Source organism: Vipera ursinii, assembly GCF_947247035.1.
Source record: "Vipera ursinii genome assembly, chromosome: 11".
Classification (NCBI taxonomy): domain Eukaryota; kingdom Metazoa; phylum Chordata; class Lepidosauria; order Squamata; family Viperidae; genus Vipera; species Vipera ursinii.
In genome coordinates, this window is record NC_139524.1 from 7,306,038 (window position 1) to 7,319,256 (window position 13,219).

General features: G+C 45.6%; 1 protein-coding gene across 1 annotated transcript in view; it reads left to right on the forward strand.

Moving 5' to 3' along the window:
* Nucleotides 1–561: 561 nt before the first annotated feature.
* The window catches only part of IGDCC4 (immunoglobulin superfamily DCC subclass member 4), a gene marked incomplete at both ends in the record, with an annotated part of 82,117 nt that continues 69,459 nt past the window's right edge, over nucleotides 562–13,219 (forward strand). The window contains 1 exon segment of the mRNA XM_083371314.1: nucleotides 562–619. Within this exon segment, the coding sequence (XP_083227440.1) occupies nucleotides 562–619 (58 nt within the window).

Here is a 13,219-nt window from a genome sequence, read left to right on the forward strand (position 1 = left end):
CGACCGGCCAGCTTCCGCCTTGCGCCCCAAGTCCGGCACGTCGGAAACCACCACCACCCCCCATCTTCTCCTCCTCTTGGCTTGCTTCTCCCTCCCCCCCCCTTGGCTCTGGCCCAGTCCCCTCCCCGGCCCGGAGGGGACCCATCTGGCTGTCTCCTCCGCGGCGAGGAAGGCGGGCGGGGGGGCGGCTCTGCCGAGCGAGCGGAGCTGGAGGAGGAGGAGGAGGAGGAGGAGGAGGAGGCGCGGGCATCTCCAGCCAACTCCTCAATCGGGATTTGGGGAGTGCGTGCGCGCGCGTGTGTGTGTGTGTGCCTGCGCGCGCGTTTGTGTGTGTGCCTGCGCGCGCGTGTGTAAGGCAAGGGACCGGGCGGGCTGGCGGGAAGGGCGGGTGGGTGGGTGTGCAACTCGCGGGGTCCCTCTCGCATTCACACAAGATGGCGATGGAGGGGCGAACCAGCCCGGCCCCGGCTTGCGCGCCCGTCTGAAAGCAGACCCCCGCCGCCAAGCCAGGGTTCCGGAGACCGCCTCGCTTCTCGGCTGCCTTCTCCGCCGCCGGCTCCCATGGCGCCGCCGGGCTGGGCGCTGCTGCTGCTGCTGCTGCTGCGGACCTCGGTGCAAGGTAAGCCCCCCGAGCCCGGAGGGCCGGGCTTCTCTTGCTCCCCAAGCGGTCGCCCGCTGCCCGGGAAAGGCTCTCCTTGGAGAAGGGGCGCAGAGGAGCCGGGCCAAGCGCCCGCAGGGAGCGCGCCCAGAAAGGGCGGGCTGGCTGGCTGCGAGGTGCGGGAAGAACCGATTTGGGGGCAGGAGGGGGGGGCGCGGAGGTAGCCCAGAAAAGGGAACGGGGCCGCGGCCCTGGAAGGGGGACCGCGCGCACGGCCCGGGTGGCGGCGGCGAATCCGCGGGAGCCTGGCGGCTTTCCTTCTCGGTGATGGCTCCAAACAGGTGTGCGCGGGGAGGGAGGCGGCGGCGGCGGCCACTGGTGAGGGCGGGAGGCGGGCAGGGTGGCCGCTGCCGCCTGGCGCGGAGCAGAAGTGCCGAGGACCGCCCAGACGGCCAGCCGGTCCAGATCCGGTCCCGGTCCGGTTTGGTGGCATCCTTTGAAGGCGTTGAGAAGCGGCGTGCGCGGAGCTGGAGTTGCTAGTTCCCGCAGCGCAAACCGTGCCAAAGCGCCCCCCCCCCCAAGTACAGTTTGAAGCGGGTTAGTTAGTTAGATCTAGAAAGGGGGATCCGCGATCCATCCGACCTGGTTCCAGAAACTGCTGCGAGAGAAGAATCCCCGGGGGAGCTGCCAAGGGCCGATAGCGGAGAACAAAAATTGCAATTGGAAAAATGGCTTGGGAGGGGGGGGGGTGGAAGGAAAAGACCACAAACAAACCACTTGCTCTGTTTACAAGATGGCAGGGGATCCACATCAACTTCCCCCTTCCTCGGATTAATTCCCTGGGGTGGGTTTCTCTTCCCTGGTTAAGGAAATCCAACAGCTGCTTCCCGCAGCATTCAAATGTGCCTTCCAGATGTTGGGGGGGGGTTTGCCTCACATTATTCTTAGCAAGCAAAGACCTCAGTGGCAGCTGCAGTGACTAGATAGAAGGGCTTCCATGTGGAAAAGCAGTATACCTTTGGCTTTAGAAGGCTGCCCTGCAAAGCATGGTTCTGCAGAGAAGCACAAAAGCTCTGTCTTCCCAAATCTGTTGCCCTCTAGTTGTGTATGAACTAGTTGTGTGTGGACTACAGTTCCCATCAGCTGCGTGGTGCTGAAAGGAATTCTTATCTAAGAACATCTAGAAGACTCCTGGCTGGACAAAGTTAACCCAGTAATGTTAGCTTGATGGGTTAGCCCTAATAAGCAGGCATATACATAGAATGAAGGCTACTGCTAAGCTTGTAAGCCGCCCTGAGTCTTCGGAGAAGGGCGGGATATAAATGGAATTAAAATAAATAAATAAATAAATAAATATATGAGGGGAGCCAAGGAGACACTTGTAAAGTTCTTCCTTATAATATCGTCTCTGGAGGCTATTTGATTCTTTTCAGTCTTCAAGTACAGAAAAGGTGGACCTCATATTAACAAAGCTCTTAGCCGTGCATAACGTTTAGGACTCGTGTGACTCCCTGAGAAAGTTGTGTTGACAGATAATGCGAGATTAGAGACTTGGTGATGAAACAATAAAGGGTCTGTCCTTGGCATGAGTTGTTGAAGGATACATAGCCTTGAAGGATCTCTCTGACTTGCAGTTGCCTTGGCATCTCGCATTTAGAGGGCAAAGCTGCCTCGAATGTGTAGCTTCTAATGCAAATGAACTCATGAGAGAGACGGAAGATATACTTAGCTCGCAGGAGTCCAAAACTTAGCAAATTCAAGACTTACAGACTTCAGCTCCCAATTCTCCATGCTGAATGGGGAATTCTGAAGTTCATAAGTCTTATAGTTGGCAAGTTTGGAGACCCCTGACCAAGCCTGTTGCTTAACAGCCTAGTTGAGAGTGGCAGTTATATATATAAACCTTTATTGTCAAAGTACAACATGTGTACATTGAGATTAACTGAGCCTCCCCCCCCCTGCTCTTTCCCCCCAACACACAGTGACAACAAACCCTCCATCCTACCACACCATGTGAACCAACTACACCACACACCGGCCTCCCAAGTCAATTCTACATAAGATTATGTCCCATTTAAAAGCCTAACAGCCCACGGATAAAAGCTATTTTTCAGCCTGTTGGTACGGCTGGCTATATTCCTGTATCTCCTACTGGATGGTAGTAGAGTAAAGAGATACCGTCCAGGGTGTGACTCATCCCTGAGAATCTTCCTCACTCTTCCAAGGCAACGAGCCCTGGTGAGGTCATCCAGTGGTGTCAGGGAACAGCCCACAATGTCTTGTGCTGTGCTCACTACCCTCTGTAATACTTTCCTGTCCGCGGCTGTCAGACCAGCATACCAAACCACAATACCATACGAGAGGACGCTCTCTATGGTAGACCGGTTGCTGGTATGATGGCCTCTGGCATAGACGTGAAGCCTCCAAGGTGGATGGGTTCTGGATCTTCAGTATTCATGCTGATGGACCATCTTGCCTGGCTTGGTTTTCATTTTCATGGATTTCTCTCAAACTGTATGAAACCAACGTGTATGGTTGGGTTCACTCTGGATGTAGGTTCTGTAATTAGATTTGGGGGGAAAAGTGATCTACTGTATGTATTTGGGAAAGGATTCCTCCTTTCCCAAATACATACAGTGATGATTGTTGTTTTGAGTGGATCATTAGTTGCTCAAGCTTCAGTTTCCAGTGATCTGAATTCCTCAAAGGGCTGGGGGATCTGAATTTGGATGGCCACTCACTGGAGAATGAGGGAAACAACAACAAAAAAATAATTCTGATTCTTTTGGGGAGCTTCTCCATCGCGATCCATGCAGGAAAGGAAAGGGAGAATTGCAGGCTTTCTCCAAAATCCTTAAATTGTAGCTTTTTGATCTCCTGCTATTCTGTAGAGCTGGAAGTGATTAAATGATTGGAGTCAAATGTTTCAAAGTCAGTAGCAGTAGATTCCCAGTGATATGAGATTGCGTGCAAATATTTTTAAAAAAACCAGGTGGGAGTATTCTGTAACTGTACAGTGATGAACTGATGTTGAGCTCAACAGAGCTTTTTCAGATGGCCAAAAACTACTGGATCGACTTTTTTCAGGGCCGTTGTAACTTTGAACAGTCACTAAATAAATGGTTGTAAGTCGAGGATTACCTGCACTCAGCGTGCCTCCTGGAACCAATTAACAGTGAATACAACCTAAGAATATGGACACTTGGAAGGTTGGGGTCTGTCACACATACTTCCATTTAGGCTGCTAAAATCTACCAGATAGCTCTCTTGGGTTATCAGCTGTCTTTATGAAGATAGAGTAAACCTTGCCTCCTTCAAAGAGACATAAGAGAGCTTAGTTTGCAATGGGGAGCCCCAAGGTCCTGTCTTAGGCCCAGTGCTCTCTGACATCTTTGTAGCTGATTTAGAAGAGTGGGTTAGAAAGGGAACTAGTGAAATTTGCAGACGACACTAAGTTTGGGGAAATAGCCAACATTCAATTTCGCAGCTACTAAAATTGTTGGGTGAGCAGGCACAAAAACAGCCTGGGATGAAGTGGATGAAGCCTGGGAAACGGCCCCTTGTCAGTCAACAGGAATGCTGATTTACCACCAGTTTTTCAAGTACTTAGAAGGTGAAGGCTGGGCAGCACAAGCAAATGACAGCCAACAACTTAAAAGCCAGCCATCAACATACCTCAATCAACATCTAAAAAGCCACATACACCAGGGACCACATAAACGCCACTCACAGAACAGCACACCCTCTGCTAGAGAGAGGTTCCCTGAGGATGGGCTCCAGCACGTGTCCAAAAGCTGGGAAGACTAAACGTCTGGTCCCGGTGACCCGACCCAGATTGGATCCTGCAGCATTATCCTGGGACATGTACATTCGCCTTCATTTGTGAATAGCTAACACTGCTGAAGATCTTGACAGACTTGAACACTGGGCCTTTCCGACAAAATGCAATTGTAGTGAGAAAAGTATTACACGTAGGCAAGAAAAAAACAAATGTACTGGTACAGAATAGGTGGCACCTGCCTCAATAGCAATTACTGTGAAGAGGATCTAGGAGTTTTAGTAAACAACCACTTAAGTATCAGCCAGCATAGCTGATAGTCTTAGGCTGCTTCAACAGAGAGATAGTATCAAGATCATGTGAAGTGTTAATACCTTTGGTAAGACTACATTTGAAGTACTGCATCCCATTTTTGGTTACCATGATGTTGAAACTCTAGAAAGAATGTAGAGAAGAGCAACAAAGCTGATTAGGGAGAAACGGTTGCAGGAATTATGTATGTCTAGTCTAGTGAATGGGACGCGGTGGCTCAGTGGGTTAGGACGCTGAGCTTGTCGATCAGATAGTTGGCAGTTTGGCGGGTCGAATCCCGAGTGCCACGTAACAGAATGAGCGCCTGTTACTCATCCCAGCTTCTGTCAACCTAGCAGTTCAGAAGCACGTAAAAATGCAAGTAGAAAAATAGGGACCACTACGGTGGGAAGGTAACAGCGTTCCGTGCGCCTTTGGCGTCTAGTCATGCCGGCCACATGACCACAGAGACGTCCTCAGACAAGCACTGGCTCTTCGGCTTTGAAATGGAGATGAGCACCGGCCCCTAGAGTCGGAGACGACTAGCATGCATGTGCGGGGGAACCTTTACCTTTTTAGTCTAGTGAAGAGAAGGACTAGGCAGACATGATAGCAGTGTTCCAATATTTGAAGGGCTGTCAAAGAAAAGAGGGGGGGGGGTGTCAACCTATTCTCCAAAGCATCTGAGGGCAGGACAAGGATGGAAACTCATCCACGAAAGATTCAACCTAGAACTAAGGAGAAATTTCCTGACAGCGACAGCAATTAACGGGTGGAACGGCTTGCCTCCAGAAGTTGTGGGTGCTCCATCGTTGGAGGTTTTCAAGAAAAGATTGTAACAGTCATTTGCCTGGAATGGAGTAAAGTCTCATGCTCTGGCAGGAAGTTGGACAAAGTCCCTTCCTTTGTTATTCTGATTTCTGATTCCTTGAATAAGGAAGTTGTGTAAGCAAGTGGCTGGTCTTGTCCGGTCTGGAATCTCTGTAGGGTCAGATCAGATATGTATAATATTTGAATGGGAGATTGCTAGAGAATCCCAGGGTTGTAAGCTAGGCTGGAAAGTTGGAGAGGAGAGCGCACAGATTTAGACAACATGAAGCCATTCTCACCACCATTTCCCCCCCTCCCATATGGCCTTGTTTCTAAAGTCATTCAGAGTAGAGCTTGATTCAAGGTCTTCTTTACCATCTTATCTTTTTTTTAAGGTTGATTGATTATCAGCTGGTGTCCAGTGTAACACCATTGAACTAAGGTTTAATGTGGCTAATCGTTTACAGATCAAATGAGTCTGGCAGCATCCTCATGCAATCCCTGTGACTTGTGTCCGAGAGCAGGATGCAAATAGATAATGGTGGCTTTTGTGCACTCTTATCACTGGGTATTGTAGCGTCATTATCGTTCACTGCAGATATTGTTAGTTGGATTCACATGTGGTTGAAAGTATTAGGCACGCCCAGAAAGTGGAAATAATTCCATCCTGTTAAATGCGTTGTGCAAATGTGGCCATTGTGCACTTCAATGAAGCCTTAATTAAAAATGGGTGAGCAGGGCTTAACCAGTTTGTCCTTGTCTTCAATCCCTAAGAAATGAAATGGCACAACAACATCTGCAAGGGATTTTCTGCAGCTCCAGATGCAACCCCCCAATGTCCATTGGCAACTGAAAAACATTAATCAGTTTGGGGACTGGCATCAGCTGATACAAACCACGATGTAAAAAAGATGTTGAGACTCTGGAAAGAGTACAGAGAAGAACAACAAAGATGATTAGGGGACTGGAGGCTAAAACATATAAGGAACGGTTGCTGGAATTGGGTATGTGTAGTTTAATGAAGAGAAGGATGAGGGGGGACATGATAGCAGTGTTCCAATATCTCAGGGGCTGCCCCAAAGAAGAGGGAGTCAAGCTATTCTCCAAAGCACCCAAAGGCAGGACAAGAAGCAACAGGTGGAAACTAATCAAGGAGAGAAGCAACCTAGAACTAAGGAGAAACTTCCTTACAGTTAGAACAATTAACCAGTGGAACCACCTGCCTCCAGAAGCGGTGAATGCTCCAACACTGGAAGTTTTTAAGAAGAGACTGGACAGCCATTTGTCTGAAATGGTATAAGGTTTCCTGCCTGAGCAGGAGGTTGGACTAGATGACCTTCAAGGTCCCTTCCAACTTTACTATTATGATTATGATTATTATGAAACCTGTTTGGCCTTTTAGGTTGATCCTGTGGCTCTTGCTTGTTAGCCCGCTTTAATGGATTTGTTATTCTGGCTCAGCGATTAAAGAAGCTGAGCTTGTCAGCTGGAAAGCTTACAGCTCAGGTTCGAGCCCCAAGCACCGCGTCACGGGGTGAGCTCCTGTTCCTTGCTCCAGCTCCTGTCCACTTAGCAGTTTGAAGTCATGCAACGCGAGTGGATAAATAGGTACTGCTTCGGTGAGAAGGTAACTGTGTTCCGTGTATCTCAGTATGCAGTCATGCTGGCCACACGACCCTGCAAATGTCTTCAGACAATGCTTGGCTGCCTTGGCAAGGAAATGGAGATGAGCAGCATCCCCTGGAGTCAGCTTTCCTTTTACTTTACTCTTTTATTAGAATTAAAACCTGGGTATTTATTTATTTATTTATTTATTTAATTAGATTTTTATACCGCCCTATTCCCGAAGGACTCAGGGCGGTTTACAGGGCAGCATAAAATACAATATCAAGATAATATAAAATTAAAATAGATTAAATTAATTAAGCCCAACAATTAAAACAATATTTAAAAAGCTAAAACCCCTTCAGTCCAGGCCTGATAGATCAAAAAACCAGGTTTTCAGGTCCTGGCGAAATGAACGCAGATCGGGGGCGGTCCAAAGTTCCACCGGTAAATCACTCCAAAGGGCAGGCGCGCCCACAGAGAATGCCCTCCCTCTGGGGATCACCCGCCGGCATTCCCTGACCGGCGGCACCCTAAGAAGGCCCTCCCTATGGGAGCGCACAGGACAATGGGAAGTTGATGCCAGCAGCAGGTGCTCCCTTAGATAATCCGGACCCAAGCCATTATGTTCCCCCAAATTGGTTAGAAGTGGTCTTTCTTTGGGTAATCACACACAAATCCATTCCCCATCATGACACGGAGATTTAAATTGACTTAAAGATTGTTAAAAAGGTAAAGGTAAAGGTTCCCCCGCACATGCGTACTAGTCATTTCCAACTCTAGGAGCCGGTGCTCATCTCCGTTTCAAAGCCGAAGAGCCAGCGCTTGTCCGAGGACGTCTCCGTGGTCATGTGGCCGGCATGACTAGACGCCAAAGGCGCACGGAACGCTGTTACCTTCCCACTGTAGTGGTCCCTATTTTTCTACTTGCATTTTTACGTGCTTTCGAACTGCTAGGTTGGCAGAAGCTGGGACAAGTAACAGGCGCTCACTCTGTTACGCGGCACTCGGGATTCTACCTGCCAAACTGCCGACCATCTGATCGTTACACGTACTAAAATGGAAACCTCCCAAAATATTGCTTTTAAGATGAAAACAGATGCGGTTACCAGTGGGAATTTGTTACAACGATGTAAAGGTCATTCAGCAACAGTGGTTTTGAGGGAGTCCTCAAGTTGTGACTCTTCGTTCAGCGAGCATTCACAGCTACAGCGCTGCTGATGGAAGGGACTTGCCAGCTGTCCTTGAAACTTGATGAGACTTTCTGATAAGCTGCTTGGGTAACGAAGGAAAACATTTGAGAAGCGCAGACTTAAAGGCAGCCCGACTCCAAAGTGACTCCGAAAGGCTTACATTTTAACAGAGTACAAATAATAAAAGGACAGAAAAGACCACGTATATCTAGGCAAAATATGCATTACGTATATTGCAAAAACACAGAGAATGGGGCTCTCCCCCAAGGCATGGGAGAACAGCCAGGTGTTTTTTTTGTTGAAAAAAACACCTTCTGGAACATCCTCAAGGTGAGAATCACAGGGAAAAAGTTAACACATTTAACTTTATTAACTTTATCTAATATGTTTTACAAATGAATAAATAAAGATCAGCCCAGCTGGCAGCCTTTAAGGATAAGGTCTTGTGGGCTCATGATCCCAACCTTACACAGGTAATCCTCGACTTACAGTAATTCATTTAGTGTCCATTGAAGCCCTCTCTTTGTGAAGAAGGCTGCACGGATGTGTCCACAAGAATCATGCTCTACTCAATAAAGGCGATTTTCGTTCTATCCTTGACTGAAAAAGCTGTTTCACTGCCTTATCGCCGTGGCCTTGAGACTGGATTTCTCTTGGATCTTTCTCAAGGATCTTTGGCAAGCGTTTATTTTATTTTATTATTTTGTTTTTTGAAAGTTGCTGTGTTAGGATATTTTGTTGCAAGGAATGCAAAGTTTTGCTTTTACTGCCTTCCGTGTGTCTCTTTTAGGGGGAGTTGGGGGGGGGGCTGGGAAAAGTTTTAAAATATTCAGATGAGCCACTGGCAAAAAGCCAACTTCCCAACAGTTAGAACAATTAATCAGTGGAACGACTTGCCTCCAGAAGTTGTGGGTGCTTTAGAAGTGATTGGATAGCCGTTTGTGTGAAATGGTATAGGGATTCCTGCCTGAGCAGGGAGATGGACTAGAAGACCTCCAAGGTCCCTTCCAACTCTATTCTGTTCTAAAACTTTATCTTCTTAACTTCCACTTTTACCACTTTGAGTGTCAAGGAAGACACGAAACTCCAGTTCTTAGTCTTCTGGTGGCCTCAACCGTTGTTATTTCTTGCCGTTGTAGTAGTGTGTCTTTGACGTTGTCTCTCTTCTGGTCTGCCTCATGTTCTTTGACCTTCTCCTCTTTTTGTATATACCTGGTATGGTATGGAATACCCAGACAAGTAAAATTAAAGGTTCCCCCGCACATGCGTGCTAGTCGTTTCTGACTCTAGGGGCCGGTGCTCATCTCCGTTTCAAAGCTGAAGAGCCAGCGCTTGTCCAAGGACGTCTCCGTGGTGATGTGGCCGGCATGACTAGACGCCAAAGGCGCACGGAACGCTGTTACCTTCCCACCGTAGTGGTCCCTATTTTTCTACTTGCATTTTTACGTGCTTTCGAACTGCTAGGTTGGCAGAAGCTGGGACGAGTAACAGGCGCTCACTCTGTTACGCGGCACTCAGGATTCGACCCGCTAAACTACCGACCTTCTGATCGACAAGCTCAGCGTCCTAACCCACTGAGCCACCGCATCCCCCAGACAAGTAGAGAAATCTAATTGCAGGAAAGTGTTTGTTTCCTCCTCCTGTCCCCCCCCCCCAACCCCGTCCCCCCCGCCTCTCCTCTCTTTGTTACGGCAGAGGTAAATTTTAGAGAAGCTTAAAATTCATGGTGACAAAATCAAGTGGGCCAAGATGGCTTGTAGTAGCAAGTCACCTTCCTGTAACCCTTTTGGTAGTTGTGATCAGTTGCTTCTCCACCTTGGTTACTTCCAGATGTGGGGACTTCCAACTCCCAGAATTCTCAGTAATGCCCATGTCGACCAGGGAATTCTGGGATGTGGGCAGCAAGTTGGGAAAGATTGGTTGGGAAAATAGAATCTGTCAAACCCTTGGACAATATTACAACTGTATACTTTTCTTTTCTTTTCTTTTTCTGATCCAGAATGTCAAAGTAGATCAAATAGAAGAGCAGGTTTGCTTATCAAGTCAGCGTCTGGTTCCCCTCAAAATTCTTTTCCTCCTACTGTTTGGTTTGCAAGCCTTTTACACTGGCCCACCTTAGCACAACTTTGTAAATTGTTAACTGCTTTAGTACTTTGACCAACAAATCTCAGCTTGGTTAGAGTCTCTTTCTATTTAAAAAAAAACAAAAAAAACAAAATAAAACTCTTCCACTTCCTTGCATAAAGGCAGATCTTTAATAATTAGAGTTCAATGATTTTTAAACGATTAGCAGATTTTCTACAAGACATTTAATACATTATTGAAATCCAGCCCATAAACTCACGTTGCTGTTACATCTGTTGTTTTTGTTATATTTTTGCATGGGTGGTTTATGTAGATTTGGGTTGATGCAGGGAACTGTGAGCGTGAGAGGAAGGGATGTGGCTGTTTGAATGCACATTAGGAGCAAAGTTAGTTATGAAAATTATTTAAAGTTGCCAATCCTCATGGCTGTGGAAGGCAATCAGTTTGGCTTTAGATATTTCTACCTGTAACTGCCATTCATTTCCTAGGGACTTCATTGTCAAGTAAAAATTCAAAAAATTGCAGTAAAGTTTTAAAAGTACGTCCAGCACTCCAAAGCCCTATGATTTATGTTGGAATATTAATCCACATGAAACTAGCAAAAAGAGAAGTGCATACAGCGGCACAGAACTGTACAGTACTACCAGATCAGGACTGTAGCACTCCATTTGGCCACTAGGGGGCCACAATTGCAGAAGTTCTGTATTCTCTTTGCTGCCATCTAACTCTCACCCTATTGTTTGCAGCCCGGATTTGACAGCTCTAGTAAACAGGACTTTGGGTGGGGGAGGGGTGAATGTTTGTCCGACACAATGAACGAAACGGGGATTTCCTCCATAGTGCTGTGCTTAATAGGATTTTTTTTAATCTCTTTTTTTGGGGGGGGGGAACCAGGCTCAGTGAAAACCACAATTTTCTTGTTCACACATTTGACTTGGGCTTTATTGACTCGTGTAAAAATGTGAGTTGCAATCCATGATTTATGATCTGTGTGTCATGCAAAGGTAGGCAATAGTAATGAACTCAATAAAATCATGATTAAACTACCCAGTCACGTGATGCATAAAATCGGTCCTGATGTGCTAACCCTTTCAAGTAAAACGATAAGGCAGTTGAGAAAAGCCACAAAGTGTATTTTTTAAAAGGTTAAGCGAATCCCTGCAGGACGAGAAAATACTTGAACGAAATGCTTTTAAAAAGCTTGTCTCCTTTTTTTCCCCTTGCATTTTGCCAGATTTCTGCTGCTTCTGCTTTCCTGACTTTGAAAAAAATCTCGACATGCAGAAATGAAGCTTTCCAAATCTCTTCCTTTATACAGGTGGTCCTCAACCTATGACCACAATGGACCCCAACATTGCTGTTGCTAAGCAAAACATTTCTTAATTTTGCCCCATTTGATGACCTTTCTTGTCACAGCTGTTAAGTGAATCGCTGCAGTTGTTAAGTTGGTAACCCAGTTGTTAAGTGAATCTGGCTTCCCCATTGACTTTGTGTGTGAGAAGGCCGCAAAAGGGGATCACGTGACCCCAAGATGCTGCAAGGGTCATAAATGTGAGATAGTTACCAAGTGTCTGAATTTTGATCACGTGACCACAGGGATGCTGCAACGGTCGCAAGTATGAAAAATAGTCATAAGTCCCTTTTTTCAATACTGTTGTAACTTTGAACGGTCACTAAATGAAATGTTGTAAGTCAAGGACCACCTGTGAAGGTTTCCTTTTTTCTGCTGAAATGATACTTTCAAGGACTGGATCTGGTCTTGCTAATCTGTGGTTTGTTTAGGCATCTTTGCTGATTAAGCCCCAGTTATCTGGGTTTGCACCTATCCTTAAAGAAGAACAATGGTGAACAAAGCCCCAGTAGCTAGACTAACACAATGCAGAAAAATAAGAGCATACAAGTCACAGTGTGTATATGTGACACATACAGAATATAGAATAATAGAGTTGTAAGGGACTTTGCACCTATGGAATGGAATGGAATGGAATAGAATAGAATAGATTAGAATAGAATAGAATAGAATAGAATAGAATAGAATAGAATAGAATAGAATAGAATAGAATAGAATAGAATAGAATAGAATAGAATAGAATAGAATATAGAATGAACAAGAATAGAATAGAATAGAATAGAATAGAATAGAATATAGAATGAACAAGAATAGAATAGAATAGAATAGAATAGAATAGAATAGAATAGAATAGAATAGAATAGAATAGAATAGAATAGAATAGAATAGAGAATGAATGGAATGGAATGGAATGGAATAGAATAGAATAGAATAGAATAGAATAGAATAGAATAGAATAGAATAGAATAGAATAGAATAGAATAGAATAGAATAATGAAATGGAAAATAGAATAGAATAGAATAGAATAGAATGGAATGGAATGGAATGGAATGGAATGGAAGAGAAATACAGAATAGAATAGAATAGTAAATATGGAATAGAATAGAATAGAATAGAATAGAATAGAATAGAAGAATAGAATAGAATAGAATGGAATGGAATGGAATGGAATGGAATGGAATGGAATGGAATGGAAGAGAAATACAGAATAGAATAGAATAGTAAATATGGAATAGAATAGAATAGAATAGAATAGAATAGAATAGAATAGAATAGAATAGAATAGAATAGAATAGAATAGAATAGAATAGATGGAAGGGACCTTGGAGGTCTTCTAGTCCAGCCCCCTGCTTAGGCATGAGAGCCTACATCATTTCAGGTAAATGGTTGTCCAATCTCTTTTTGAAAGCCTCCAGTGACAGACCTTCTAAGTCTAGACTAGACCAATGTTTCTCAAACTTTGCAACTTTGAGATGTGTGTTGAAGTCCACACATCTCAAAGTTGCCA